The sequence below is a fragment of the Nicotiana tabacum genome, chromosome 17 (assembly GCF_000715075.1).
Source record: "Nicotiana tabacum cultivar K326 chromosome 17, ASM71507v2, whole genome shotgun sequence".
Classification (NCBI taxonomy): domain Eukaryota; kingdom Viridiplantae; phylum Streptophyta; class Magnoliopsida; order Solanales; family Solanaceae; genus Nicotiana; species Nicotiana tabacum.
In genome coordinates, this window is record NC_134096.1 from 129,915,551 (window position 1) to 129,941,980 (window position 26,430).

The 26,430-nt window shown below is 35.0% G+C and overlaps 2 protein-coding genes across 5 annotated transcripts; both read left to right on the top strand.

The window, feature by feature from the left end:
* Positions 1–2,126: 2,126 nt before the first annotated feature.
* LOC107778372 (berberine bridge enzyme-like 22) lies at positions 2,127–4,401 on the top strand. The gene has a single exon (XM_016598621.2). The coding sequence runs from the start codon at positions 2,182–2,184 to the stop codon at positions 3,742–3,744; it is 1,563 nt and encodes a 520-aa protein (XP_016454107.2). The 5' UTR covers positions 2,127–2,181; the 3' UTR covers positions 3,745–4,401.
* A 12,176-nt stretch (positions 4,402–16,577) lies between these two features.
* On the top strand, positions 16,578–22,955 carry LOC107779311 (dihydroceramide fatty acyl 2-hydroxylase FAH1). Of its 4 annotated transcripts, none has more exons than XM_016599707.2 (8): positions 16,586–16,723; positions 16,793–16,904; positions 18,989–19,054; positions 20,659–20,751; positions 20,946–21,142; positions 21,271–21,376; positions 21,939–22,085; positions 22,519–22,955. In XM_016599707.2, exons 3-8 carry the CDS (start codon positions 19,004–19,006, stop codon positions 22,633–22,635), a joined length of 711 nt encoding a protein of 236 aa, XP_016455193.1. In that variant the 5' UTR covers positions 16,586–16,723; positions 16,793–16,904; positions 18,989–19,003; the 3' UTR covers positions 22,636–22,955. The 4 variants fall into 4 exon arrangements, with proteins under 4 accessions (XP_016455192.1, XP_016455193.1, XP_075091180.1 ...); XM_075235079.1 differs by having other exon boundaries at positions 16,793–16,888; XM_016599706.2 differs by having other exon boundaries at positions 16,578–16,904.
* The last annotated feature ends 3,475 nt before the right edge of the window (positions 22,956–26,430 follow it).

Here is a 26,430-nt window from a genome sequence, read left to right on the forward strand (position 1 = left end):
TGATATCCATGTTACGTTGATAAGGAACTTACAATATATAGTTCTTTAATTAATTATATGGTTCCAGTTTCGAATATTTGTTAGTCTACATATGTTGCTATAGAGGTAGAGAGAAAATTGATCGAGGAAACTCGATCAAACTAGAGTAAAAGCTTAAGAGTAAAGAAACCTCAACACACCAATATTCTACACACTTAGAGAGTTTTACTCATTTGCTTTCGCAACACTACTTGTTCTTTTATGTTATTTTGACTATTTCTCTAGATTATTGTTTATTTTAGCTTCAAATCGAGCTCTAGTTTGTTGCAGTCTGATATTAATATTTGTTACCTTTTGTAACAAACCAAATAAGAACGTTATCCCCGTAAGAATTGGAGCGTTGGGGATTCACATGACACCTATCATAAACGCTTTCTCTTCTTTGTGATCTAAAACTAAAACACAAAAAAGGAAGGGGTGAATTGTGCCCAATTTAAAAACTTAGTTGACTAGAGAGAGAAATAGTCGACTAATCTTTTCCAGGAGGTTTGATTTCAGCAAAAGTAAATTATGCAGAAATAAAAATAGTAAAGACTCAGGAGATTTATACTGGTTCAGTATCGGTGTGATACCTATATCCAATTCCCTTGGGCCACAAGGGTTCTCTTAGATCTTCAATATTGAGTTGTTACAACAGTGTGATTTTAGTTCGTTCACCACTAACGATATTCAACAACAATGTTTATCTTTGCTTGACACAACTCTTATTTTGTCTTCTAATTTTCCTATCTTTTGCAACACTAGTAAACTCAAGAGCACAGTGTTTGTACTAAGAATTAGAAAGATATAAAAGCATGTATTAAGTTGCGTGAACTTCCTCGCCCTTCCTCCTATTCTTTAATAGTGCTCGATGGAGTTCCTGATTCCTCTTTGATATTGTGGAAAATCATTGATAGTGCGACTTTTCCTTTTAAGGCAGAATCTTCTAAGAGTAGGACCCAAGGGTAGCCTCATGAATCCAGCATGTGAAGTACAACCAGATTCATTCTCAATGTGCAATTTGGCTCCTTCATCTTTCCAATCATTTGCTCTTAATTCCTCTGCTAATTTCTCTTTCTTGACTGATTTCCTTTCTTTCTTTGTATTTTTTTGATGGGTAAATTTAAATATCATAGTCGTTGGTTCTTTGATATGCTTAGATTAATTTTCTTTCCTTTCTTGTGTTCTTCAGAGCCGTTGCTTCTTAAATTCTCTTATGCCTCCTTGGATTTGATTAGTGAATCTGCACACATAGTAAATTTACATTAATCAAGGCTATTTATTATTAATCATCATTAAAATTCTAAACCTAACAAAAACTACGTGGAGTACTAATGTATGTAAGTTGAATACAAACATGTGCACAAAATATTGAAATTAATATTGTGTAAATTGCTCGAAAATAACAACACACAAACAATCACACGTGCATTGTCATGTGCTCCACTCCTATACTTCAATATAACTATGTCGGTGAAAATTTAAATAGAGAAGGCAATATCTTTGAAGCGTCATCTTTTTTATTCGCAGATCAATGTCCCATATGCAATGCAGGAGCAAATGATCTACAATCAGTTTGACTCATAATCCAATAATTCTTTATCTACAGCTGACAATCGGCAACGTGTTTTCCTCTCCTTTTAAAAAAAAACTCTTTTAAAGAGTATAGCAACCTATTTCAATGCTGCATTCTACTCCTAAGAATTTGCAGACGGTTAAAGTTCATAAAAAAAGTTAGCCGATTGAATTGCAACAAGACAAACCACAAGCCCCCAACCACTTCTAGATGATCTTCATTGTTCTTAACGATGTTCCCTTCATTGAAAAAAAAGTTAGATATTGTCAAAACTATCTTTTATCCCGGTATAATAAAATAACTTAACTGTAAACTTTTCATCTTTTACTTAATGACATGTTTTTATATATAGTCACACGAATATCATGATATATTTAAGATGACAAGTTTCAAAAGTCTTTATTTCTTTCTTAAACTTCATATCCAATAAACATTATCACAAGCTGTAAAGTCTCAAAATATTACTTTGGTCCAATGAAATTGCTCGGTGATATATCTGAGACGTTTGGATTATGTAACACTTTAGAGTGCCAAAAATCCAATATATATAAACCATAAAATGCTCGTTCTTTGATAATATCTAAACAATGGTTTCCATTGTATTACTAGTTTTATTTCTTCTTACAAAACCAAGTCATGGAAATCTTCAAGACTTTGCTATATGCATGACTCTTCACTCTATTTCAATTGTTCACTCCCAAGGATCTTTTTCATATACATATCTTTTACAAGCAGCTGAACAAAATCCAAGATGGTTAAACTCAACATCACTACTTAAACCACCATTCATAGTAACACCAAAGACACAAAATGAAATCCAATTAGCCATTCTTTGTAGCAAGAAGCATGCTTTACAAGTTAGAGTAAAGAGTGGAGGTCATGATTATGAAGGCCTATCTTTTCTTTGCAAAACCCCTTTCGTAATCTTTGATTTAGTCGATTTTCGATCAATTAGCATCAATTTAGAAGATGAAACTGCTTGGATTCAAGCTGGTGCAACCATTGGAGAATTTTACTATAACATAGCCAAGAAAAGTGACATTCTTGGATTTCCTTCTGGCCTATGCCCAAGTGTTGGTGTTGGTGGGCTCTTTAGTGGAGGTGGCATTGGCACTATGATGAGAAAATATGACCTCTCTGCTGATAATATAATAGATGCCAATTTGGTTGATGCCAATGGTAGAATTCTTAATAGAGAAACAATGGGAGAAGATGTATTTTGGGCAATTAGAGGTGGTGGAGGAGCTAGTTTTGGAGTAATAACAGCCTGGAAAGTGAAGCTGGTTCGCGTTCCACCCCTTGTCACAGTTTTCACAATTCACAAGAGTTTAGACCAAGAAGGTGTCAAACTTGTCCATAAATGGCAGTATTTAGCCAGTAAACTACCCGGGAGTCTCTTCATCCGAGTCATTATTCAACAAATCGATGGACCTGATAGCCATGGAAACGCGAAGCCAGCGGAACTCTTGTTCAATTCCCTATTTTTAGGACTGAGAACTGACCTGGTTTCTATCATGAACAGGAGCTTCCCTGACTTAGGCTTGAAAATGGAAGATTGCGCGGAGATGAGCTGGATAAAGTCCGTTCTTTACTTCACAGGCTACGAAAAAGGGGAGCCATTAGAAGTCCTGTTGGATAGGAAAACACAGTACAAGAGCAACTTCAAGGGAAAATCAGATTTCGTCGTTGAGCCAATCCCAGAAAGTGTTTTCCAGGGGATCTCAGAGAGATTTTTGCACCAAAAGTTGGCTTTCATGATATTGGATCCTTTAGGAGGGAAAATGGATGAAATTTCTGAATCTGAAATACCATTTCCTCATAGGAAAGGGAACCTATACAACATACAATACATAGTGAAATGGGATTCAAATGATATGTTGGCATCCCAACAGCCCTTGTATTGGATGCAAAGGCTTTACAAGTACATGGAACCATATGTGTCCAAGTCACCAAGAACTGCTTATATCAATTATAGGGATCTTGATTTGGGAATCAATCAGCAGGGAAATTACTCAAGCTATCGACAAGCTCTGACTTGGGGTACGAAGTACTTCAAAGGTAATTTTCAAAGATTGGCAAGAGCTAAGCATCAGATTGATCCGAGCAACTTTTTCACAAATGAACAAAGCATTCCTCCTCTTTCTTGTTAGTACAAAGGAAACCTAAAACTAATGTGAGTTCACATTTTCCTTATAACAGTTCACATCTTATTGTTCGGGTAAAAAAAATAAAACTGTTCAACTTCCTTTAATGTTAACTAGAAAATTACTGAGAACTGTGAAAATGGTCACTGCTTGCAGTTCGCTAATGCAAAAACTACTTTCAGTTCAAGCAGTCATAAATGTAAGTTATGCAAAAGATTACTTGTCAGTCCTGCATTCTAAGAATGAAAATTAATGTATGAAATCTAAATGCTGAAGTAGAAAGATTGAGAGAAAAGACTGCTTTTCCATAACTCGAGTTCCTTTTCTACCACGAGCTTTTACACAGGATTGAGTCTGGATGCACTTCTGCTCTAGCCTGTGTTGCTAAATTTATCAAAATTGCCTATGATAAAAAAGCCAAACACATGATATTACAATCAAAGTAGAGGCTCCAAATTAGAATTAATACCTGATATTGATCCAGGGTCGTTCCGGCCACATATAGGAAGCAGTGGTAGAGTACCTTCTATCTTTTGCTTGAAGGGATCTTTCCAAGAGAACCTAACTTTACAAAATTATTTTCCAACAGTGACAAGGTCCCAATCCAGACTGTTTGCTTCTAAAGTTTAAGTCAGAAACCTGCATTGCAGGATAATCTTATTAGTAAAGAGAACATCCCGGGCAGTCTCGTGCATGAATTTGCAAGGAGAATGACAAAGAACCAAAGCAAACCAAAATTGAAAAGGTAGGGAACAGCAAGGTATGGTCAACCTTGTCAAACATGTCAACCATTTTCAAAATCCACGCAACATTTTATGAGTAATATGACTTTAAAAATAGTTAAATATCATGTTTCAAAGTTAGGAGAGAAACTTAATCAACATTCCTCCCAATAACACGAAAGCTTTAATTTAACTAATAGCACACATAAGAGAAACCAACCTTTTCTTGATCATTTTGAAAGAAGCAGCAGTCCAATAAATTTAGAGGTGTTGAAAAGTGAACAAACTCCTGCTTTAAGGCTTAAGCTAACTAATTCTTGCTGTAATATATCATTACGAGTCTTTTCGAAGTCAGCTACTTGTTTGGCATGCTTTACCAGCATCTTTTCAAACTTCAACTGCTTCTTCAACAGCTTCATTTTAGCAGTTTCAACATTGTGCACAAAGACGAGAGCCAACAAAAGAGCTTGCAGCATTGAGGTTTTGAATTTCTTTCTGCAGTTTATCAGACTTCATTGAGTCTATCTTGTGCTACATCAGAATTTGAGTTCTCCAAATTCATATCTAGCAAAGTAACATGTCTCTGCACTGCCTCTGAACCAAACTCAGGTGTCAACTGTGCAGCTCCAAGACTGAGGTAAGAGTGCAGGTAACAAATTACAGTAAGCAAAGCATTGACAAAGTCCTCTCAACAAACACGTAGCACACTAGGCAATAAAAAGAGAAACGTATTTAGAATCAGCTTTCAACAGGCCATAAGAATGATTTCTCAGAATTAGCATTTATAATTAAAGAACTCGTAAATGTTCTAATAAAGAAAGATTCAGAGTATAAAATCCAAGCTTACTACTGTTATTCCCGCCAATATTGCTGTATTTGTAAATAATAATTCTGCAAAATATAAGTTATCGTAATGAAACAGTAATTAATTCGAGCCCACTAAATTCACAGTGTTTCCTTAAGGAATTTAATCCCCTCCTAGTACCCAAGGTAATGGATTATTTCCTCCCAAGATAGAACGAATCACATACTGGTGTAGCGGTACTTCAAACCTCAGTGTTTCAGCGAACACAAAGTTCGGTAGCAAATCACACTTACAGTTGCTTTGTTTGAAGTTAAAACAATGCAGAACGAAGGAGTAGAAACTCAGAAAATCGTATGGAAATGCTGAGAGGAAGGAGTGCAATGTATAGCCAAATCTGTTGAGCGTTTTCAGTTTTGTGTCTTGTGTATTGTGTGTGTCTTTCTTCAACAGCTGCTGCACATATATATAGCAGCCAGTGTTGAAGAAGAACAATCGTCCACCCTCCATGGTGGAGCAAGCACTTGTTTGTGGAGCAAGCACATTCATGGTGGGAAGAGCATTAGGCGGCTGCTATTGCAGCTGGTGGTCAATACACGGATTGGAAAATATCCGTTACAAATGCGGATAATCTTACGTTAATATTTACTATTAACAAATAAATTTGGTCCAAAAAATTAATCAATCAATCGATCATTTGACCAAATCCAAATCCAAATCCAAAGCCGAAGCCGTAGCCGAAGCCGAGCCGAGCGACGACGGCGGCGGCGCGAGGCTTGCTTTCTTCTTAACTCTTTAAGAGCTATAAGAAGAGCAATTATATATATACCTACCAAAAATCTTTTCCTCTTCCAATATGGGACAATGTCTTATTGTCAAGAGAGGGAAACTTAAAATTTTACTCAAAAATTTCATTTTCCCTCCATTTCCCATTCACCCTCATTTTAAGACTATTTCATCTTAAAAACAAAAAACCTCAACAATCCCCCACATGAATGGGGAATGGCTATATCACGGAAGTAGGCATGGAAAAACTGTGTGATTTACAAGCAAGGATTAATCGCATCTGGATAAGTAGGTTTCCCTTTGAACTTTCCGTAGTAAACTTATGTCGGATATACTCGGTCAATCGGTAGATTTGATATCTTTGAACCGTCGATCTTTGGTGTATACCTAGACAACCATAAGTTACACAATCAACCCTTAACCGTCTTTGGTTCTCATTGTTGTGTTCGTTTCAGCCATGAACACCGCCTGGTTTCATAAGTGCGTAGAGAACTGGCCTTACAAAGTTCTCCTTGAAGCGGCTAACACTTCACACTTACATAGGTGATTCCTAAACGTGTCATCCTGTAGATACACTATTTGATATACCCCGTATCAAATTTAGAAATCATTAAAAAGCCTTAATGCTTTATCCTTGGTACTGAACATTGTCTCATCACGAGAACGGACTAAAAATTTATTTGACAATGTTGAACCGTCATTAATGACTTTGTTTGATCTCCTTGAACCTAGATCTTGGGATCTCCAGTCTTCTAGGTAGAGTTACCGCCACAATGACTTGTTCTCGGCCATAGCCCCATTCCCCTTGATGATTTCTCAACTACCTCTCTAGTTAGGCCTTTTGTAAGTGGATCCGATACATTATCACTTGACTTTACATAGTCAATCGTGATAATTCCTCTAGAGAGTAATTGCCTAACGGTTTTATGTCTTCGTCGTATATGACGAGATTTACCGTTATACATAACGCTCCCAGCCCTTCCAATTGCCGCTTGACTATCACAATGTATGCATATTGGTGCCAACGGTTTGGGCCAAAATGGAATGTCTTCCAAGAAATTCCGGAGCCATTCAGCTTCTTCACCGGCTTTATCTAAGGCTATGAATTCAGCCTCTATTGTAGAGCGGGCAATACATATTTGTTTGGACGACTTCCAAGATACCACTCATCCACCAATAGTGAATACATATCCACTCGTGGACTTAGAATCAGTTGAACCGGTGATCTAATTTACATCACAGTATCCCTCAATCACCGCAGGGAATTTACTGTAGTGCAAGTCAAAGTTCTGGGTATGTTCTAAATATCCCAAAACTCGTTTCATTGCCATCTAATGAGATTGGCCTGGATTGCTCGTATATCGACTCAGTTTACTTATAGCACAAGCTATATCTGGTCGTGTACAATTCATGATATATATTAAGCATCCCAACACACAAGCATAATCCAATTGTGATATGCTTTGGCCTTTATTCTTTGCTAATGCAAGATTCACGTCAATTGGAGTCTTTGCAACTTTAAAGCCCAAATGCTTGAATTTTTCAAGTACTGTCTTAATATAATGAGATTGTGACAATGCCAGACCTTGAGGAGTCTTATGGATCTTAATTCCCAGAATTAAATCAGCAACTCCCAAGTCTTTCATATCAAACTTGCTATTGAGCATACGCTTAGTAGCATTTATGTTGGCAATGTCATTACTCATTATCAGTATATCATCCACATATAGGCAAACAATGACTATGTGATTTGGAACATTTTTAATGTACACACATTTATCACATTCATTTATCTTAAAACCATTTGACAACATTGTTTGGTCAAATTTCGCATGCCATTATTTGGGTGCTTGTTTTAGTCCGTAAAGAGACTTAACAAGTCTACATACCTTCTTTTCTTTACCTGGAACCACAAACCCTTCAGGTTGTTCCATGTAAATTTCTTCCTCCAACTCTCCATTTAAGAAGGCCGTCTTAACATCCATTTGATGAATTTCAAGACCATACACTTCAGCTAATGCTACTAACATCCGTATGGACGTAATTCTTGTAACTGGAGAGTATGTATCAAAGTAGTCTAGACCTTCTCGTTGTCTATACCCTTTGACTACGAGTCTTGCCTTGAATTTATCAATAGTGCCATCATCTTTGATTTTTCTCTTAAATATCCATTTAGAACCCAAAGGTTTATTTCCAGGAGAAAGATCAACCAATTCCCATGTATGATTGTTTAATATGGATTCTATTTCGCTATTGACTGTCTCTTTCCAAAACAATGATTCCGAAGAAGTCATAGCTTCTTTAAATGTTTGAGGCTCATTTTCCAATAAGAAAGTCACAAAATCTGGTCCAAATGAAGTAGACGTTCTTTGACGTTTACTACGTCTTGGATCCTCCTGATTACATATACTTTCTTTTGTTTCTTCCCGAGGTCGTTTAGATCCTTCACCAAACGACTCACATTCCTTTTTATACGGATATATATTTTCAAAGAACTCAGCATTATCTGATTCTATAACCGTATTATTATGAATGTCGGGATTTTCTAATTTATGAACCAGAAATCGATATGCTTTACTATTTGTCGCATATCCTATGAAAACACAATCAACGGTTTTCGGTCCTATCTTTACCCTTTTGGGTTTAGGAACTTGCACTTTTGTCAAACACCCTCACACTTTAAAATAATTCAAGTTGGGCTTCCTTCCTTTCCATTTTTCATATGGAATGGATTGTATTTTGCTATGGGGCACTCGATTTAATATTCGATTAGCCGTAAGAATGGCTTCCCCCCACAAGTTCTGTGGCAAACCAGAACTTATCAACAACGCATTCATCATCTCATTTAATGTGCGATTCTTTCTTTCCGCAATCCCATTAGATTGGGGCGTGTAAGGGGCTGTTGTTTGATGAATAATTCCATATTCTAAACATATTTCTTCAAAAGGAGATTCATATTCACCACCCCTATCACTTCTTATCATTTTTACTTTCTTGTTAAGTTGCGTTTCAACTTCATTTTTGTATTGCCTGAATGCGTCTATTGCTTCATCTTTACTATTCAGTAAGTAAATATAGCAATATCGAGTACCATCGTCAATAAAAGTTATGAAATACTTCTTTCCACCGCGAGATGGTATTGACTTCATGTCACAAATATCTGTGTGAATTAAGTCTAAAGGATTTGAATTCCTTTCAACTGACTTATAAGGATGTTTAACATACTTAGATTCCACATATGTTTGACATTTTGATTTTTTGTATTCAAACTTAGGCAGTACTTCCAAGTTAATCATTTTCCGCAAGGTTTTATAATTGACATGACCCAAACGTATATGCCATAAATCAATTGACTCAAGTAAGTAAGAAGAAGCTGAAATATTATTATTGTTTTCCACAACCATTACATTCAGATTGAAAAGGCCCTCGGTGAGGTAACCTTTTCCTACAAATATTTTATTCTTACTTATGACAACCTTGTTGTTATAACCGTGCTTAACAAGAAGTCCAGTAGAGACTAAATTCTTTCTCATTTCGGGAACATGAAGGACATTGTTCAAAGTCATGACCTTGCCAGAAGTCATTTTCAGAAATATTTTCCCATATCCTTCAACTTTTGCTGTTGAAGCATTTCCCATATAAACTGTCTCTCCGGGTCCAGCAGGAGCATAAGTAGCAAAAGCTTCTCTAACTGCACAAACATGGCGAATAGCTCCTGAATCAAACCACCACAGTTTAGGATTTCCCACCAAGTTACATTCAGAAAGCATGGCACACAAGTTATCAACATCATCATGGTTTACTACTATATTTGCTTGACCCCTTTTCTTGTCTTTCTTCGGAGCACGACACTCCGTAGATTTGTGTCCGGTTTTCTCACAGTTGTAGCAGTTTTCACTGAACCGCTTCTTGCTTGGGTTGTATTTCGGACCAGAAGCCTTCTTCCTCTTTTTGTTATCTTCAACAATATTTGCTCCCATTATTGTTGAATTTCCACGGCCTCTCCTTTCAGCAGCTTTATTGTCCTCTTCGATTCTCAACCGAACAATGAGATCTTCAAGGGACATTTCCTTTCGTTTGTGTTTCAAATAATTTTTGAAGTCCTTCCACAACGGAGGCAACTTCTCAATCATTGCTGCTACTTGGAATGCTTCATTGATGACAAGACCTTCAGCAAGTAGATCATGAATAATCACTTGCAATTCCTGGACTTGGGTAATACCAGACTTACTATCTACCATTTTGTAGTCCAAAAATTTTGCGGCAACGAATTTCTTCATCCCGGCATCTTCAGTTTTATATTTCTTTTCAAGCGCATTCCACAATTCTTTTGACGTCTCCACGCTACTGTATACATTATGCAGATTATCATCCAGTCCGCTAAGAATATAATTCTTGCATAAAAAATCAGAATGCTTCCACGCTTCAATCACGATAAAGCGTTCATTCTCTGGAGTTTTATCTGGCAGATCAGGAACATCTTCCTTGATGAACTTCTGTAGACATAACGTAGTTAAGTAGAAGAACATCTTCTGCTGCCAGCGCTTGAAATCAATCCCAGAAAATTTTTCGGGTTTTTCTGCCGGTGCCAACGCCGGTGTTCGGCTTGTCGATGCGTTGGCAGTCACCATCGGAACAGCTTGGTTTTCGCTTTCAGTCGTCATTTTTTTCTGAAAAAAAAATGACACAAACAAACGTTTAATAAACGTTTTCAAACTGGAGTAAAAATTACGTAGATTTTAATCTCCAACAAACCGCCACGAAGGCTTTACTCTCCAAAACGGGAGTACACAAAAACACAAAAGTTTTAGTTTGCAGAATAATAAGAATAACACAAATACAGAAATAAATATTAAATTCTTTAAGATTGTTATTCCCGCCAATATTGCTGTATTTGTAAATAATAATTCTGCAAAATATAAGTTATCGTAATGAAACAATAATTAATTAGAGCCCACTGAATTCATAGTGTTTCCTTAAGGAATTTAATCCTCTCCTAATACCCAAGGTAATGGATTATTTCCTCCCAAGATAGAACGAATCACACACTGGTATAGCGGTACTTCAAACCCCAGTGTTTCAGCAAACACAAAGTTCGGTAGCAAATCACACTTACAGTTGCTTTGTTTGAAGTTAAAACAATGCAGAATGAAGGAGTAGAAACTCAGAAAATCGTATGGAAATAATGAGAGGAAGGAGTGCAATGTATAGCCAAATCTGTTGAGCGTTTTCAGTTTTGTGTCTTGTGTATTGTGTGTGTCTTTCTTCAACAGCTGCTGCACATATATATAGCAGCCAGTGTTGAAGAAGAACAATCGTCCACCCTCCATGGTGGAGCAAGCATTAGCTTGTTTGTGGAGCAAGCACTTGTTTGTGGAGCAAGCACATTCATGGTGGGAAGAGCATTAGGCGGCTGCTATTGCAGCTGGTGGTCAATACACGGATTGGAAAATATCCGTTACAAATGCGGATAATCTTACGTTAATATTTACTATTAACAAATAAATTTGGTCCAAAAAATTAATCAATCAATCATTTGACCGAAGCCGAAGCCGAAGCCGAGCGAGCGACGACGACGACGGCGCGAGGCTTGCTTTCTTCTTAACTCTTTAAGAGCTATAAGAAGAGCAATTATATATATACCCACCAAAAAACTTTTCCTCTTCCAATATGGGACAATGTCTCATTGTCAAGAGGGGGAAACTTAAAATTTTACTCAAAAATTTTATTTTCCTCCATTTCCCATTCACCCTCATTTTAAGACTATTTCATCTTAAAAACAAAAAACCTCAACAACTACAACAGTCTCAAAATGAGAGAACTCTTAAGAAAGTATGTGAGGCCATATTCTCAATTTCTCATCAATCCATAGCAAGGCGCTATAACTCCTAAATAAGGATGATGATCTTTTTTTTAGGATAGCCGGGAAATCCCTTGTTTTCGACTTGGAAATTTGGTGAATAATATGTCCGTCCCTCTACCCTCCCTCCGGCCTCTACCCAAATACCAGACTTAATTCACACCATAATTCGAACTGGCAGACGTGTGTCAACCACATGTACAGTTGAATTTGTTACGTGGTTGTGGATTAAATTGATGTAATAAAATAAAATAAAATAACACAGTACAAAAGGAATAAAATAAAGATAATTGAAGAGAGAACAAGCCTGAGCTTCAGATTGATCTAACCGGACCTAAGAACAACCGGCAAAGGTGCTGTACAAATGTTCCTATGCTTCTCTTCCAAAGTTAAATTTCACAAACCAAATATGGTGTCATTTTGAAATCAAAGCCAAACTAGAATACTCAAAGTACTTTTTGATAAGGCCATACTCAAAACTAGTTTTTGTTAAGGAAATACTCAAACTATTTTTGTTAAGAGAATACTCATGCTATTTTTTGATGAGATAGTACTTAAGCTATTTTTTTTTTATGAGAGAATACTTAAGCAATTTTTTGATAAGAGTGTACTCAAAATATTTTTTGATAAGAGCATACTCAAATTATTGTTTCATAAGAGAATACTCAAAAGACAACGTACAAAAAATCAAAATCCGTAGAAACTGACTAAGTTTGATCTAAGTTTGTTCATAAATTTAGTAAAATGAGTATAAATAAACCATAACATCTCAATTTAAATATTTTAAGGTTGGCTGCATGAATTCTTAGCAGTCATGCTGTTCCAAAAATTCAATTAAATTCATCTTAAAACCATATAAGCACATATAAATTTATATTATTTATTTAAGAATATCGACCAAACTATGTAAAATCATTTTGATCCCCCAATATTAAACAATAGACATTATACTCATCCTATCATATGCATTGTCTATTTTACCCTTGATATTTTTTATTTCTCCTCTATGCATATAATTTTTTTATTATATTATATAAGATATATTTTATCTTTAGCTAAGTATTTTATCAGTTTAAATATCTTGTTATAAAATTTTATAATTAAAGCTCAATAAAATTTAACCGGAATTTTATTTTTATGAATTTGTAACAAAATCTACCATTACTCTTTTTTATTGTTACTTTAATATTAAGCATATTTATAAGTTTTACTTTTTCTTTTATATTCTTTATTATGTATGTGTATATATATCTTTGAATTTTTATTTTTATTAACGAATTTAAAATTGTAATTTAAAGAACATCTAAGGTATAAATATGTAATGTTTTAGGAATTTATTATAAAATTTACCTTTATTTTTAATTTTTTATATTACTACACCAATTAACTTTTATTTGATTGATATTGATAAGATTTTTTATTCTAATATTTTAATTGCGCTCATTTGTTTATCATTCAGTTTTAATAAATTGTACATGATTGATTATACAGAGTGCCAAGGGCCTCACCTTATTGCCACCATAGGGTACTACATCCCCTGGTTGCATTTCTTGTTGCAAACATAGGATACGACATTCCCTAATAGCATCCCAGAGTGCCAAGAGCCTCACCTTATTGTCAACACATGATACTACATACCCTTGTTGCCTTCCTTCTTGTTAACATAGGGTACGACATCCCCTATTATAAAATATATATAAAAAAAATCACATTTCTTTTTCAATTCTTTATTTTGCAATAGAAAGATAGTTTATTGTATTTTCAATAACTCACAAAATTTTCTAGTGCAAACTGGGGCAGAAAATTTTTGTTCGTTTTGTTTGTTTCTAATGGCTTGCACGTTTTTCTGTAAAGTACGGATTGAATGTGCAAAAATAAGATTCCAGCTCTCGTCAGATAAAGTGAAACATTTGATTTCAATACCAGCCGAACCAGCTTTGACATAATGCATGCAGAGACATGGGATTTCAAGATCCATCTTCTCATCATCTGATCAAGAAACAGACCTGTGAGAATATTTCCTAGTCTGTTGCATCGAGAACATCAAGTTTCAGTCTAAAGTCAATGGGGGAAGCAAGTCAAGAATCAAGACAAAACTCCATATGACATTTAGATAGGAATTTTGTAACTCTTAGATTTCAAGAGTATGTAATTTCCTTTTTCTTTTGATGTAACAGTAGGAACTGCGGACCGGAATTTCGACGGAACTTCACTCGACTTTCCATCGAAGCATACTCCATCACTCTTTTTCCACTTGAACTACACGCGACCGGGTTCCCTTATAACCCGGAATATGTAGGTTGCCTAAAACCAAGGCTCGATCGCATCTGCTTCTTTTATCTTATTTTGCTTTTTAAATAATAGTGAGGTCAAAAATTAGTCACCCTATTTATTTTCTTTGCCTGAAAACTATTCATGATTCCAAGCAAAGAGGGGCATGCTGTGAACAACTAATTTTTTACTACACCCAAATTTTATACTATTTTAGTATAAATATTTCTTTTAGGTCTAATCTTGATATTTTAAATTTTTATCTTACTCTTAATAGATCTTATTTGGAGAAAGAAAAAAATTAATAAAAAAAAATGACAAAAATATTCACATTTTTTGAGTATAAGTTTTATTTCTATTTACAAGAGAAAAGAAAATTTACAAAAAAATATTTAGTTTCTTTTAATTAATTTGTTTTTTGATAAGTAAGCTATAGAATCTTTCTTAGTATCATTTAAAGTACATGTAAATATTTAGTTTTTCTATTTATAAGAAATGTTGGTTAATCTTCTTATCTTTATAATTTAATTTATCTTTCAAAAAAAATAATTTAAAGGAACTTTAACGTCAAAGAGATCAAAATCTCATGTTTAATTTTCTAATCCCATAACCTCCATTTTCTAGCCTAACTACCTCACCCCACCTTTCACGTCCCTCTCTCTCAAAACTCATCACATCCCGCTTCTCACGTCCCAACCCCCCTATCCCCTCAATCCCATGATCATACACACGATCTCCCCTACTTCACAAGGTATTAGTTTCTGATCACTACTTAATTGAGAACTTGACAGACGAAAAGAGTGAATTGTTTTCACTCTTCTTTACATTATTTTGGAGGGGAAAATTCGAAAAAAAACTACATAAAGCACATCATATTTATAAAAAGAAATAGATCATATACACGTCTAAGCACTTCAAATATTTGGCATGAAAAATATTCAAGTGATCTCCGATGAGGTTTCTAGTCGAGATTCTTGTTCGTAGCTACGACATCGTTTAAAGGAATTTTCAGCTTTTAAATATTCATCCTTGCTCTCGTTGCCTTGTATGCATGTTTCGGATGATTTGGAAGCTTTAACGTATTATCACCTTTGGTTGAATGTTTGAGTGTCTTTACTGTGTTAGCTTTATTTCTTGCCTCTCTATATGTGTTTACTTTTAAGTAATGTTAGTCGTAGTTAGATTTATGAGATTAGCATTAATTTTTATTAAAGAAGGCATAGAGGTTTTTATAAAGAATTAGACCGAATTTGTTAAGTTAATGAACTAAGAATTCTGATGGATTTAAGTTTTTTGCATTCTTTGCGGTGAAGTTTATTGGATGTAATAATATTGTTGAAAACCACATTAAAAGCTTGTTTTTATTTGATGTTAACTGCTTAAATATTTCGCATAAGATCATGTTAATCTTCTGAGTTAAGTTAGGTGGTTGACACAACTGTTAGGTTAGTGTATTAGTTTGTTTCCTTAATATTGTTGGTTAGTTCTTTTAGCTATAGTGGGAACGAATTTTAATTTTTGAGATAGAATGATGTGTTATATTTAGTAACTTGTTAATAGTAGTCAAATTTTACACTTCCTCCGCAATAGATTCCATACTTCATGAGTTTACAATAATCTAAAATTACTTTAGAAAAATACTCTGAATACAATAGAAAAGCTTTAGATGTTTTTCTAAATATTAGCTCATGTGTTTATACCCAAACCTTGGATTGATATTCTTAAGTGATAAAAAGATCATGTGCGTATTCCCGTGTCTTGATACCATTAAATTTAAAATAATTATGTTTTAACCATGTGTACATTTCGTACCTTTGTTTAACATCTAACTTCAAAGAAATACCTTGTGTGCGTATCGCATCTGGGTCCAAACAATTAATAAACTTTAATAATTAGTTAAGTGGTAATAGGCAAACCATAATCAATAAAATACAAGAATAGCCAAGAATTGATTTAAGCCGGACATAAGTCAATAAAAGCGACCGTGCTAGCTCACACCTTCCCCTCGGTCAACAGATTTCCTTCCTCAGGCTTCTGTTTACGTAGACCATAAATAAGGAGTCAAACCTTCCGTTTGATAAGGGATTGAAATAAAAGGTGATTTGGAACACCAAAACTCAATTCCAAGTGGCGGCTCTAAATAATAAGTAATCACTTTTCAAAACGTCACTTTAATTGAAAAAACTCTTCAAACTCAACCTTGTAATAAGGGTTGCGGAAAAAGAGAAGTGTGACAATACCTTATTTGGTTGACGGTATAAATTTATACCTCAAACTAAATAAAATATAAATTTAATCCCAGACTTAATTTAAAATATCGATCTTATTCCATTAAATATGTATTATTTTATCACATCTCTTGTATGGTATAAATTAGTATTGAGACGTGATAATTTAGTTCGGATAGGCTGGAGAGAAACTGCTTAGATTCCCGTCCTTCCCCCCAAATAAACTGTTTAGTGATAACTATTCTTGCGGCGAAGATCTTCCACTAACCAAATAGTTGACAAAAAGAGATGAAAAATTTATTAAAAACCGGTAAAGGTAAAGTAAAGAACTCATAAATATATCACATCATATGCCAGCAGTGTATTACTGGTACTTCACTTGTAGGTTTTGTGGTCTGCTTAGGGAGAGAGAGAAAGGGAAACCTTTTTTGCTGAACCACTGGGATCCTCTCAATAGAAAATCTCTGCTGACACAAGCTAGGTCTGCATTGTTCTCTGTAAGCCTTTTCTTTGTTATTTATGAAATAGATCTCTTTTGTTAGAGTATGTGGGGTTTTGAGATTTTCTCTTTTTTGTTTGTGAATTAAATGGTGGGTGAATGTGCATTGTGGATTTGGTTGACAGTTTGTGAAAAAGCTGATTCTTTAAATGTAAATTGTGGATTTTTGTTTGGTTTTCTTTAGTTAGATCAGATGCACTCTCAGTAAAATGAGGTAGCTTGGTAGATTTTTGTTTCATAATGTGTAAATTTGTCTTGCTGCTAGTAATTTAAGGTGAAAGGTGCTATGGAGCAAAGGTCAGTGGTTTCTGAAAAGTAAATAGATGGATAGATTAATGATTTTGTGCAAAGTTGAGGGTAAAAGTGCTTTCATGGAGTAAAGTTCAGATTTTTGTTGAAAATTATGAGCCCGTTTGGATTAGCTGATTGTAAATAGTTGATAAGCTTGAAGTGCTAAAAAAATATTTCTAAATGCTGAAATTAATTTTTCAAATAAGCATTTATGTGTTTGGATAGACGTGCTGAAACTGATAATAAGTTGTTGATGTGTTTGGTAGAAAAGTGCTTATAAGCTATTCTTTTGTTAAAATAACTAAAATACCCTCAAAACTTTACAAAAGATTATGAATTAAAAATTATCTTTGTAAAGAAAATGATGAAAAACAAATATGAAATGAAGAGAAAGTTAGAAAATTTATTGTAGGAAAAATATTTTGTGAATTAAAAAATATTATTAAGGATAAACTAGTAAAAACCTTGGTCAAGCTAAAAGTGCTTATAAGCTGAAAAGCCATTAGTTGAGGATGACCAACTTATGACTTATGACTGATTTTAGCTTATAAGCACTTGACTTATAAGCACTTTGGGTATTTACCAGACACGTAGATAAGCCGAAAGGTGCTTATAAGAATATAAGCCAGTTTGACCAGCTTATAAGCTTAGCCAAACACCCTCTATAAATGTTTGGATGTTTCTTTTTCCTGATAAATTGAAGGGAAAAAATCCGCTTTTTAACTTCTCAAAAGGTAGCTGCATCATATGAGGCTTATCAGTTCTTTTTCTTAATTCTTACAATAACATTTGACATCATATATACGCGATGTTTGCTTGATCAAATAAACTTGTCTCATAAAAAAAAGATATGCATGCTTGCACAATTTGCCATAATGTCCCTTGAAGACAAGTTGCAAATGGAATAGGCCAAGCTATTTTTTTTGTTGGAGTTAATAGTTCTCCTCCCAAACTCGCGAGCACCCCGAAATATGACATGAAATATTGGTCGGACTCAATCCTTTGAGTTACTTAATTAGTTTAACTTAAATGCCCAAAGGAATAGAATGGTTCACTATCAACCTAAGTTGCTCGGACTCGGGTGCGGGTGTCCGATACGGGTGCGGATCTAGAGGTCAGATCCTTCATGATCTAAATTTAAAGATTCGGGGGTACGGATCCAGGTACGGATACGGATGCGGGGATTCAGCTAAAAATAATTCAATTATTTAAAAATAGAGTTATAAAAATATGACTAAATTATGAGACATTATGTGGAAAACTTACAAGGTATTCCGAGAAGGAGAAAATATTGAACAAGAGTAGAATTTTAGGAGATAAAAAGGAAAAGGACTGACATAGAAATTTATATATACAGGGTATTACATTTTTTTCCATATCACCCTAGCTTTTGATTTATTTTCAAAAATCATTGTATCTGTCCCAAATTTCTCCGTTGATTTTGGTCAAAGTACCTAAAATCGGTTGACTAGATCCGACACGGATCCCACACCCATACCCACACCCACGTCGTGTCGACACGGGTGCGGCACTGAAAGTGAAGAGTCCGAGCAACTTAGCTATCAACTATATGTGCCAAGATGGACTGGAAGTAAAAAATGTAATACTGTACTGATAAGAAGGAAAAAAAGTCGTCAAGTAGCACCTTGCGGATGGCTATATGGTTTGTCTTCTACTTTCTTTATTGGAGTTGTTCTCATCTCAGCAGTTGCTCTTGAACTTTTCATGAAGAACCATATCCTTGCAACCTTCTGACTACTTTCTGTTTTCTTTGCTTTATCTATCAATTAGCTGCCGAATCCCACAATGGTTGCACAAGGCTTCAATGTAGATTTAAATAAAGCACTTGTATTCCAGGTAAAACTGTACACCTTTACATTTTTTCTTCTGCCCTATTGTATATGTTACTGTTATCATTTGGGAAGTTGATGGTTCTTTTACTACATTTTCTTCAAACATTTTTAATTGTAAAAAATTGTAATTCATAGTACTCCCTTCACTCAAAGTTATATGACACTTCCCATTTTGGGAAATTTCAAAAATGTTTGATGCCGTTCTACTAATAGTATTATCCTATACTTTTTTTCTTACAATTGTAAAAAAATTCAAACTCATTAACGATTTAGCTCTGCAACTTTGATATGATGTTATCTCTATGAACTCATTTGTCACTACTTTACTATTTTCTTTCACTCTGATTGAAATAATACAATAGGTGGCATTCACATCCTAAACTCTTTGTCCAGTCAAGCAAGCACATTCACTTAAAATGTGATGGAGGGAGTATTCTGTGTAGGTTCGAAATAATTTATAAAATTGAGGAAGCAATGTCCAAATGTCTGCCGAAAGTAGAACATTTGATTCTCGTACTTTATACTTTGTTATTTCTTTCGGGATGGAGGATGTATCTGTTATTTTTATTCTTATTTTTGATAAAGTTAGTAATGTTGTTGATGGCATCAAGAAGATGCAGTAGGTACAAAAGAGAATGTTAGCTCCATTACATAAGAGATTCCTATCATAAGATCAGGGAGCTAACAAAATCCAAGGGATGTATCTTTTTTTTAAAGATCTGCACACATCTCTTTAAGGTTTATCTTACCGTTCCTGTCCCTTGATCCTCTTTGCTGCCAATCATATAAGGGTTTTCCTTTTAAGTAATTAAGATTATTCCAGTATGAATTAGCAGAGATGCTTGCCTTATCAACAACAACAACAAACCCAGTGTAATCCCACAAGTGGTGTCTGGGGAGGGTAGTGTGTACGCAAATCTTACCCCTACCTTAGGAAGGTAGAGTGATTATTTCTGATAGACCCTCGGCTCAAGGAAAGCATAGTCATAGCAGTGTTGAAAAGAAATACGGTAGTGGAGAAGCCATGGAAAAGAAGCAGTAACAATACCAAGATAATAAGAAAACTACAACAAAAGAGACATATAGTAATTGAAATCTAAGAATAAGAAAATACGAGAATAATACTAGTACTACATGTAAAAGAAAGATGCTCCACTACCTACTAACCTAGTATTCTAATTCTCGACGTCCACACCCTCCTATCAAGGGTAGATACGCTTGCCTTATCATTTCGTTTTTTCACTCTATCGCATTCTTAAGCTCTGCATTTCTTTGTTTAGAAAAATAGAAGGAATGACAAAAAAAGGCAGAAAGGAATAAAATGTGGTGATATATTTCCTTCACAAGATCTTTCAGATTGGAAACTATTTATGGTTTTAATGTTGCAAGCTCCTCTTCGTCTTCTTCTTTTTGTTTTTGTTTAGTAGTTTTTGCGATGTCTTCTCTGCCATGTCTAACATGTTCCTTAGACCAAACCCCTCTATCTCCAGCTGAAATTAGTAGTACATAAGCTGTCCTCAAAATACTTATTCCGTTAATATTTTTCTTATATGTTCTTCATCAAAAAAGAAATTCTTATATGTTTTGACTTCTGAAATGTGCTCTCAGGTTGGCCACCTTGGAGAAGCTTACCAAGAGTGGATTCACCAGCCCATTGTCAGCAAGGAAGGTCCGCGATTTTTTGAAAGTGATTTTTGGGAGGTAATGTTACCGTTAGAATTCATTTTCTTCATTAGCTTGAATTTTCATTTGTCATACGGTTTATGTAAGACAAGTATGCTATAAAACTTGCTAGAATGCATCCCATACAAATTTTCCACGCCACGTGAGATAACTCATTTTTACATCATCTCGCTATATACAGAAGGTATTGATAACTTTTATTTGTGGAGCAGTTTCTGACTCGCACAGTTTGGTGGGCAATTCCAACCATATGGCTTCCAGTTGTATGCTACAGTATCTTCACGTCTATCCATATGGGTCATACTGTCCCGGAGGTGGCATTGATGGTGGCGTTGGGCATTTTCATCTGGACACTGATGGAATACACTCTTCATCGTTTTCTTTTCCACATTAATACAACGAGCTATTGGTCAGTGCTCTCTCTGTTCTTTTTGCGTAACCTGAAATGGGAATGTATCATTTCTGCACTTCTGCCTGACGTTTCCCGCTGCTTCTGGTTCTTTATTCCTATGTTCTTAAACCTGTGTGTTGTTACAGGGGAAACACAGCTCATTATCTTCTTCATGGCTGTCATCATAAGCATCCCATGGATGGTCTAAGGCTTGTTTTTCCACCTGCTGCAACGGCTGTTCTTTGCATACCTGTATGTTGGATTTTCATATCACAGCCTCATTTTATATTAACTGAGAACCCTGTTTTTTTCCTTAAATATTTTCACACAAATGTAAAGATCCCAATTTCTAATGCTTAAAAGCGCCATTAGCGAAATGAAAAGATAATACTGCCTCCATTCATTGATTGTTGCTTCATTCTGTTTTCAGAGGTCAAACCACGCCTTGGCAAAGGCATCTTAATCTGCTTTTAAGTGAAAAAAATGTTCGAAGTAACTAGAATTTTAGAGCTTATACATCAAATATTACATGAATCCGCACGGAAAACCATTGGACAAAATCTAGTTTGATTTTGAAAAAAATTCAACAAGGCCAACGTGACTTAGGGAATATAATGCCAGCCTACTTCAACAGCTAGTCAAAGTTGGTAGTTTATATATAAATGTAGCAAGTTGAAAACTACTACGGTATAATTTGCTTCTTGTAAGTGATAATGATCACAAGTATACTAAATGCTGAATTGTGTTAATATGCTGAAGAGCTATGACTATCTACCTTTCCCACAGCTTGTGATACAGTGCTTTGTAATTGCAGTTCTGGAACTTGATCAAATTCCTGGCGACTCCCTCTACTGCTCCTGCTTTGTTTGGAGGCGGTCTATTGGGCTACGTTATGTATGATGTAACCCACTACTACTTGCATCACGGACAACCGACAAATGAAGTGCCTAAAAGTCTTAAGGTAAGAGGATATGTTTGTGGATACCTCTCTACGACTTCCATGTGGCTGTTTGTTTATTTAGTTTTCCTAGATGTCTCCTTTTAGGTGTAAGACTTGTCAGTTTTGGGGAGTTGCTTTTACATCCCTGCTGGTTTTTAATCTATTTTATCCAACTACTAACCAGAGATTTTATAATAGCATAGCAAATTATTTAATACTCATTTGTGGTGCTTGAGAATTGAGATCTTAATTTCAGGTTTTAGTATGTGGTCCAATCCCTTCTTTAGTACTCTACGGAAGGGCTCAGGTGTGGGTTTTTTTTTTTTTTTTTTTTTTTGTTTGGGGGTGGGGGTTGATTCGAAGTGAGAGCTTCATCTCAATTTGTGAATCTCGAAAAGGTGTTCTAAACCTGTTCAATGAACCTAACTGGTGATTTTTTTTGCCCCTTTCACAGAAATATCACTTGAATCATCATTTTCGTATCCAGAACAAAGGTTTTGGCATTACCTCCTCTTTCTGGGACAAGGTGTTTGGAACGCTACCACATTCAAAATCAGCCAAGAACAGATGATTCCCGTCGCGGGGGAGAACTAGTTACAGCTCTAAGTGCTATTTATTAGAAGGGGTTAGAATTTGATTATTTGAAATCTGGTTCCATTTTTTCATCTATAATTATATTCATGTCACAGTTTAATCGACAAATTGGCATCTCAGCCTTATGACAACTTGTGTAAGGGTTACTAACCTTGCTGCAAAACATTGTGCTCATCAGTCCATCTAGGCTGTATTTATCTTCATCATTAGGCTGTATGTTGACCAATTATTGTATCTTGTACGAGTTTGGCAATTGGAACGATCTGGTTAATGCATAGCAAATTTTTTCCCGGTGAACTGACTTGACTGACCTGATTTTTAAACTACAACATTGGCTTATTTTAAAAGGTATCACTATTTGTGTCAGCAGTTGCATCTAATGGCAATGCGCGTAATCATGCAAGGATGAAACCTCCTATTATATGGAAGAGGTATCTATGCAGCTATCCATAGTGAATTAAGTGAAGGAGATGGAGTCATTCATTAGTCAACCTGCATAAGCAAATATCCCTCTAATTCTTCGAAATCTATTCGAATATTTTTGGTACTGTAGTTTGGAAGAGATTATGCATGATGTGTTTCTGGAATTAGCAGTAATGGGAGACGTACGCTGACTATATGGCATTATTTTTTGTTGTCCTTTGAGTAAGTTGAGTGGAGGTTTGAGAACCATATTATACCCTGTTTGGCCAAGCTTCTAAAATCTGCTTATTTTGATAAGTGTTTTTTCAAAAGTGCTTTTCAAAAAAGTATTTTTGGTGAGAATCAGTTTGTGTTTGGCCAAACTTTAGAAAACTGCTTTTAAGTGTATTTTTCTTAAAAGTGCTTTTCAGAAAAGTGCTTATGGAGAGAAGTTATATTGTTTTTGCTTCTCAAAAAACTGCTTCTGCTTTTTCTTAAAAATACTTTTTTTTCCTTCTAAAAGCTTGGCCAAACACCTCAATTTTTGGCCAAAAGCACTTTTGGTAAAAAAAAAAATAGCTTGGCCAAACAAGCTGTTAGTCATGGTATACAACATTACCAAATTATAGTGAAATTTGCACAATTCATTTTCCCCTTGTTGATTACTGCTATATGCAATAGTGTACGCGGTGAAGAACAGCAACTCAGCGTCCTTGACTCCCAACATTCTTCACATGAAACATCTGCATTTAGAGAGCCCCACTCTCTATAAGTGTGCCTTTTTTACTTTTTTGCATTACACTGGGGAATCTTGAGTGCAGTATCTTTTTTCTTTATAATAGTAAGTATTAAGCTTGTGTATCATGAGACCTAATATTGATTCTTACCTAACCACCTGTCTCCAACTCTCCTCTCCCCAATCACAATCTTGCAATTGCCACATGAGAAAAGAACACAAATAAACAAAGACTATGAAAGCCAAAATTATTGTGGCTACATAAAGTTGTAGATACTTTGAAAAGAAAAAGAGTAAAGGAAAGGCACCATAGTAGAACCTTGTCCCCCTTTAATAATAGTGTTTCTACTTTCTCCTTCACGACACCTTCCTCCACTAATCTAAAACTTAAACATACGGTTTTGAAACACTTTTTTGATTTATTTAAATCATCCTCTCCTTCTCTGCTACTTCCCAAGCCTCTTATTCTTTATTTTCAAATAGATACCCCTGACCAGACATAAGTTCTCTCCATCTATATTATTGTCCAAGATCATGACATGTCCCAACAGTCTAAAACTATAAAGTCTCGACCTTTGTAATGTTCTTGCATCTTGTCTCAACTTTTTATTGGATTCTTGCTCTGGATTTCCCCCATCAAAATTCCTCAGATACTAATAAAACTTAAGAAAATAAAGATCTTTTTTGTTGAATTGGAGTTTGCAAGCATGTCTTTTCCATGGAAGAAGGTGAAGAAGACAAGTATATGTCAATTGGTGAAGGACCATATTCGTTTTCACAGGAATGGTGGATCTCCTCTTATAGTAGAGACTGGTTTCCCCACTTCCCTTGTCGATCTTTTTTTCAAGAATCGCCAAAGGTTCATAAAACCTTCCAAGAAAAAGGTGGCTAAGCCCACTTTGAGCTCTCCTTCTTCTCTGAATTTGCATTTGCCTTTTCCTATGACTCCAACTTCACCAGCCACTTACACAATTAATAAGGGGTCTCAGTTAAAGGATGAAAGATTTGATCTTGATGAAGATATCGATACGAATAGGCTGTTAATATCCCTTCTGAAGATCTTTCTGGTGGTGGTTTTAGTTTTAGGAGCAAAGAACCTTTTAATGGGGATAACAATGTCAGCTTTCTTGTTGTTTTTCTTGGAATATTCAGGGGAATGTTTGTATAGATGGCTCATGCCTTGTGCAGGAGCAAAAAGGAGGATTCTTTTAATGGTTTGCAGATTTATTGGAGGCAAAATGGTTGAGTTAGAAAAAGATGAATGTGTTTTTAAAGCACCATCACTAAAAGAAGAGTTGGCTAATCAATGTATTAAGGAGAAAACTGATGAGTCTAATTGGGATAGCAAATTGAAATGTGAAGGAATGGACTCAAAGGGAAAAGAAGAGGAATTGAGGAGTGAGTTGTTGGAATCCAGGAAAAAGAAATCTCATAAATCCAATATGAAATCCAAGATGAAGAAATTTCTTTCAAACAAGTTCAGAAAGAAAATAAGTTCAATGATTGTCAAGTGAAAGTAAACAAGTTTTGCTCAAAAATCTAGCCAGAATAGTTCAACTTATTCCAAGAAAGCTGTGAATTGCAAATATTTAGATAGTATAGTTTGCTTCTTATGAAGTGCTGATTAAGCCTTGGTAGAATGCTCAACATTTGGTTAACCACTTAGCTTAGAGGTTTTGTATTGTATCTGTAAAATCTCTGATACATACAAGATTAACTTTGTTATACAGATCTTACTGATTCATATATTGCCTTGCCTTGGCAAATAATTCACCCTGTTTCTTTTTGAAAACCTTGGACTTACTGATAATTTATCAAACCTTTTGTATTTTTACAAATGTATAGGGACAATTCGCAGTGAATGGCACACAATGCAATTGTTGTTTTAGGTTAACAGTATTTCCCTCGCAAGATACTCCTCTGTTTAAATTTAGACGACACACTTTACTAAATTTAGACGACACACTCTACTTATTAGTCTGTTCCAAAAAGAATGACACATTTCTACAATTGGAAAAAATTCAATTTTAATCTCTTCATTTTAGAAGTTTTTATAATCACATAAATGTCATGGCCTCACAAAACTTTTATCCCTTAAGCTTTTAAGACTACAAGTTTCTCGAGTCTTTCTCTTTTTCCGTAAACTCTATATCGAGTCAAACTAATCATCTAAATTGAAACAGAGTGACTCTTAAGCTTGTGAGCATCTTTTTCATTATTTTCTTTTAAAAAAATCTTCACTTATTACTTTAGGTATTTTAGAAAAAGAAACATTAGTTTTCATCTTGAGGTGAAAACGCCCAAGCTTCTAAAATCAGTTTTTTTTTAAAGTGCAGTTTGTTTGTGTTTGATTAATTTATTTAAAAATATACTTTTGAATAATAATTAATATTTGACCAATCTTTTGAAATGCATTTCTTTTTTTCTTTTTTTTTTCAAAAGTGATTTTCGGAGAAATTGCTTTTCCAGCTTGACTCTTTTAGTTCTAAAAGCGGGTCAAACAGCTTAACTTAACCACGTTTAAAGTCTTGAAATGTGTTTATAAATTGGTCTTAACTAGCTTTTGCAGTTTCAACTTTCAACTAGTAGTAAATTGAATTGCTTCTAAAAGTTGGTACGCCCTATTTGATAAAC

Coding starts and splice junctions, on each gene's coding strand:
- LOC107778372 (XM_016598621.2), top strand. CDS start 2,182: ATGGTTTCCATTGTATTACTAGTTTTATTTCTTCTTACAAAACCAAGT.
- LOC107779311 (XM_016599706.2), top strand. CDS start 16,758: ATGCCAGCAGTGTATTACTGGTACTTCACTTGTAGGTTTTGTGGTCTG. Junction 20,752..20,945: donor TTGAAAGTGATTTTTGGGAG/GTAATGTTACCG, acceptor TTTGTGGAGCAG/TTTCTGACTCGCACAGTTTG. Junction 22,086..22,518: donor AAGTGCCTAAAAGTCTTAAG/GTAAGAGGATAT, acceptor CCCCTTTCACAG/AAATATCACTTGAATCATCA.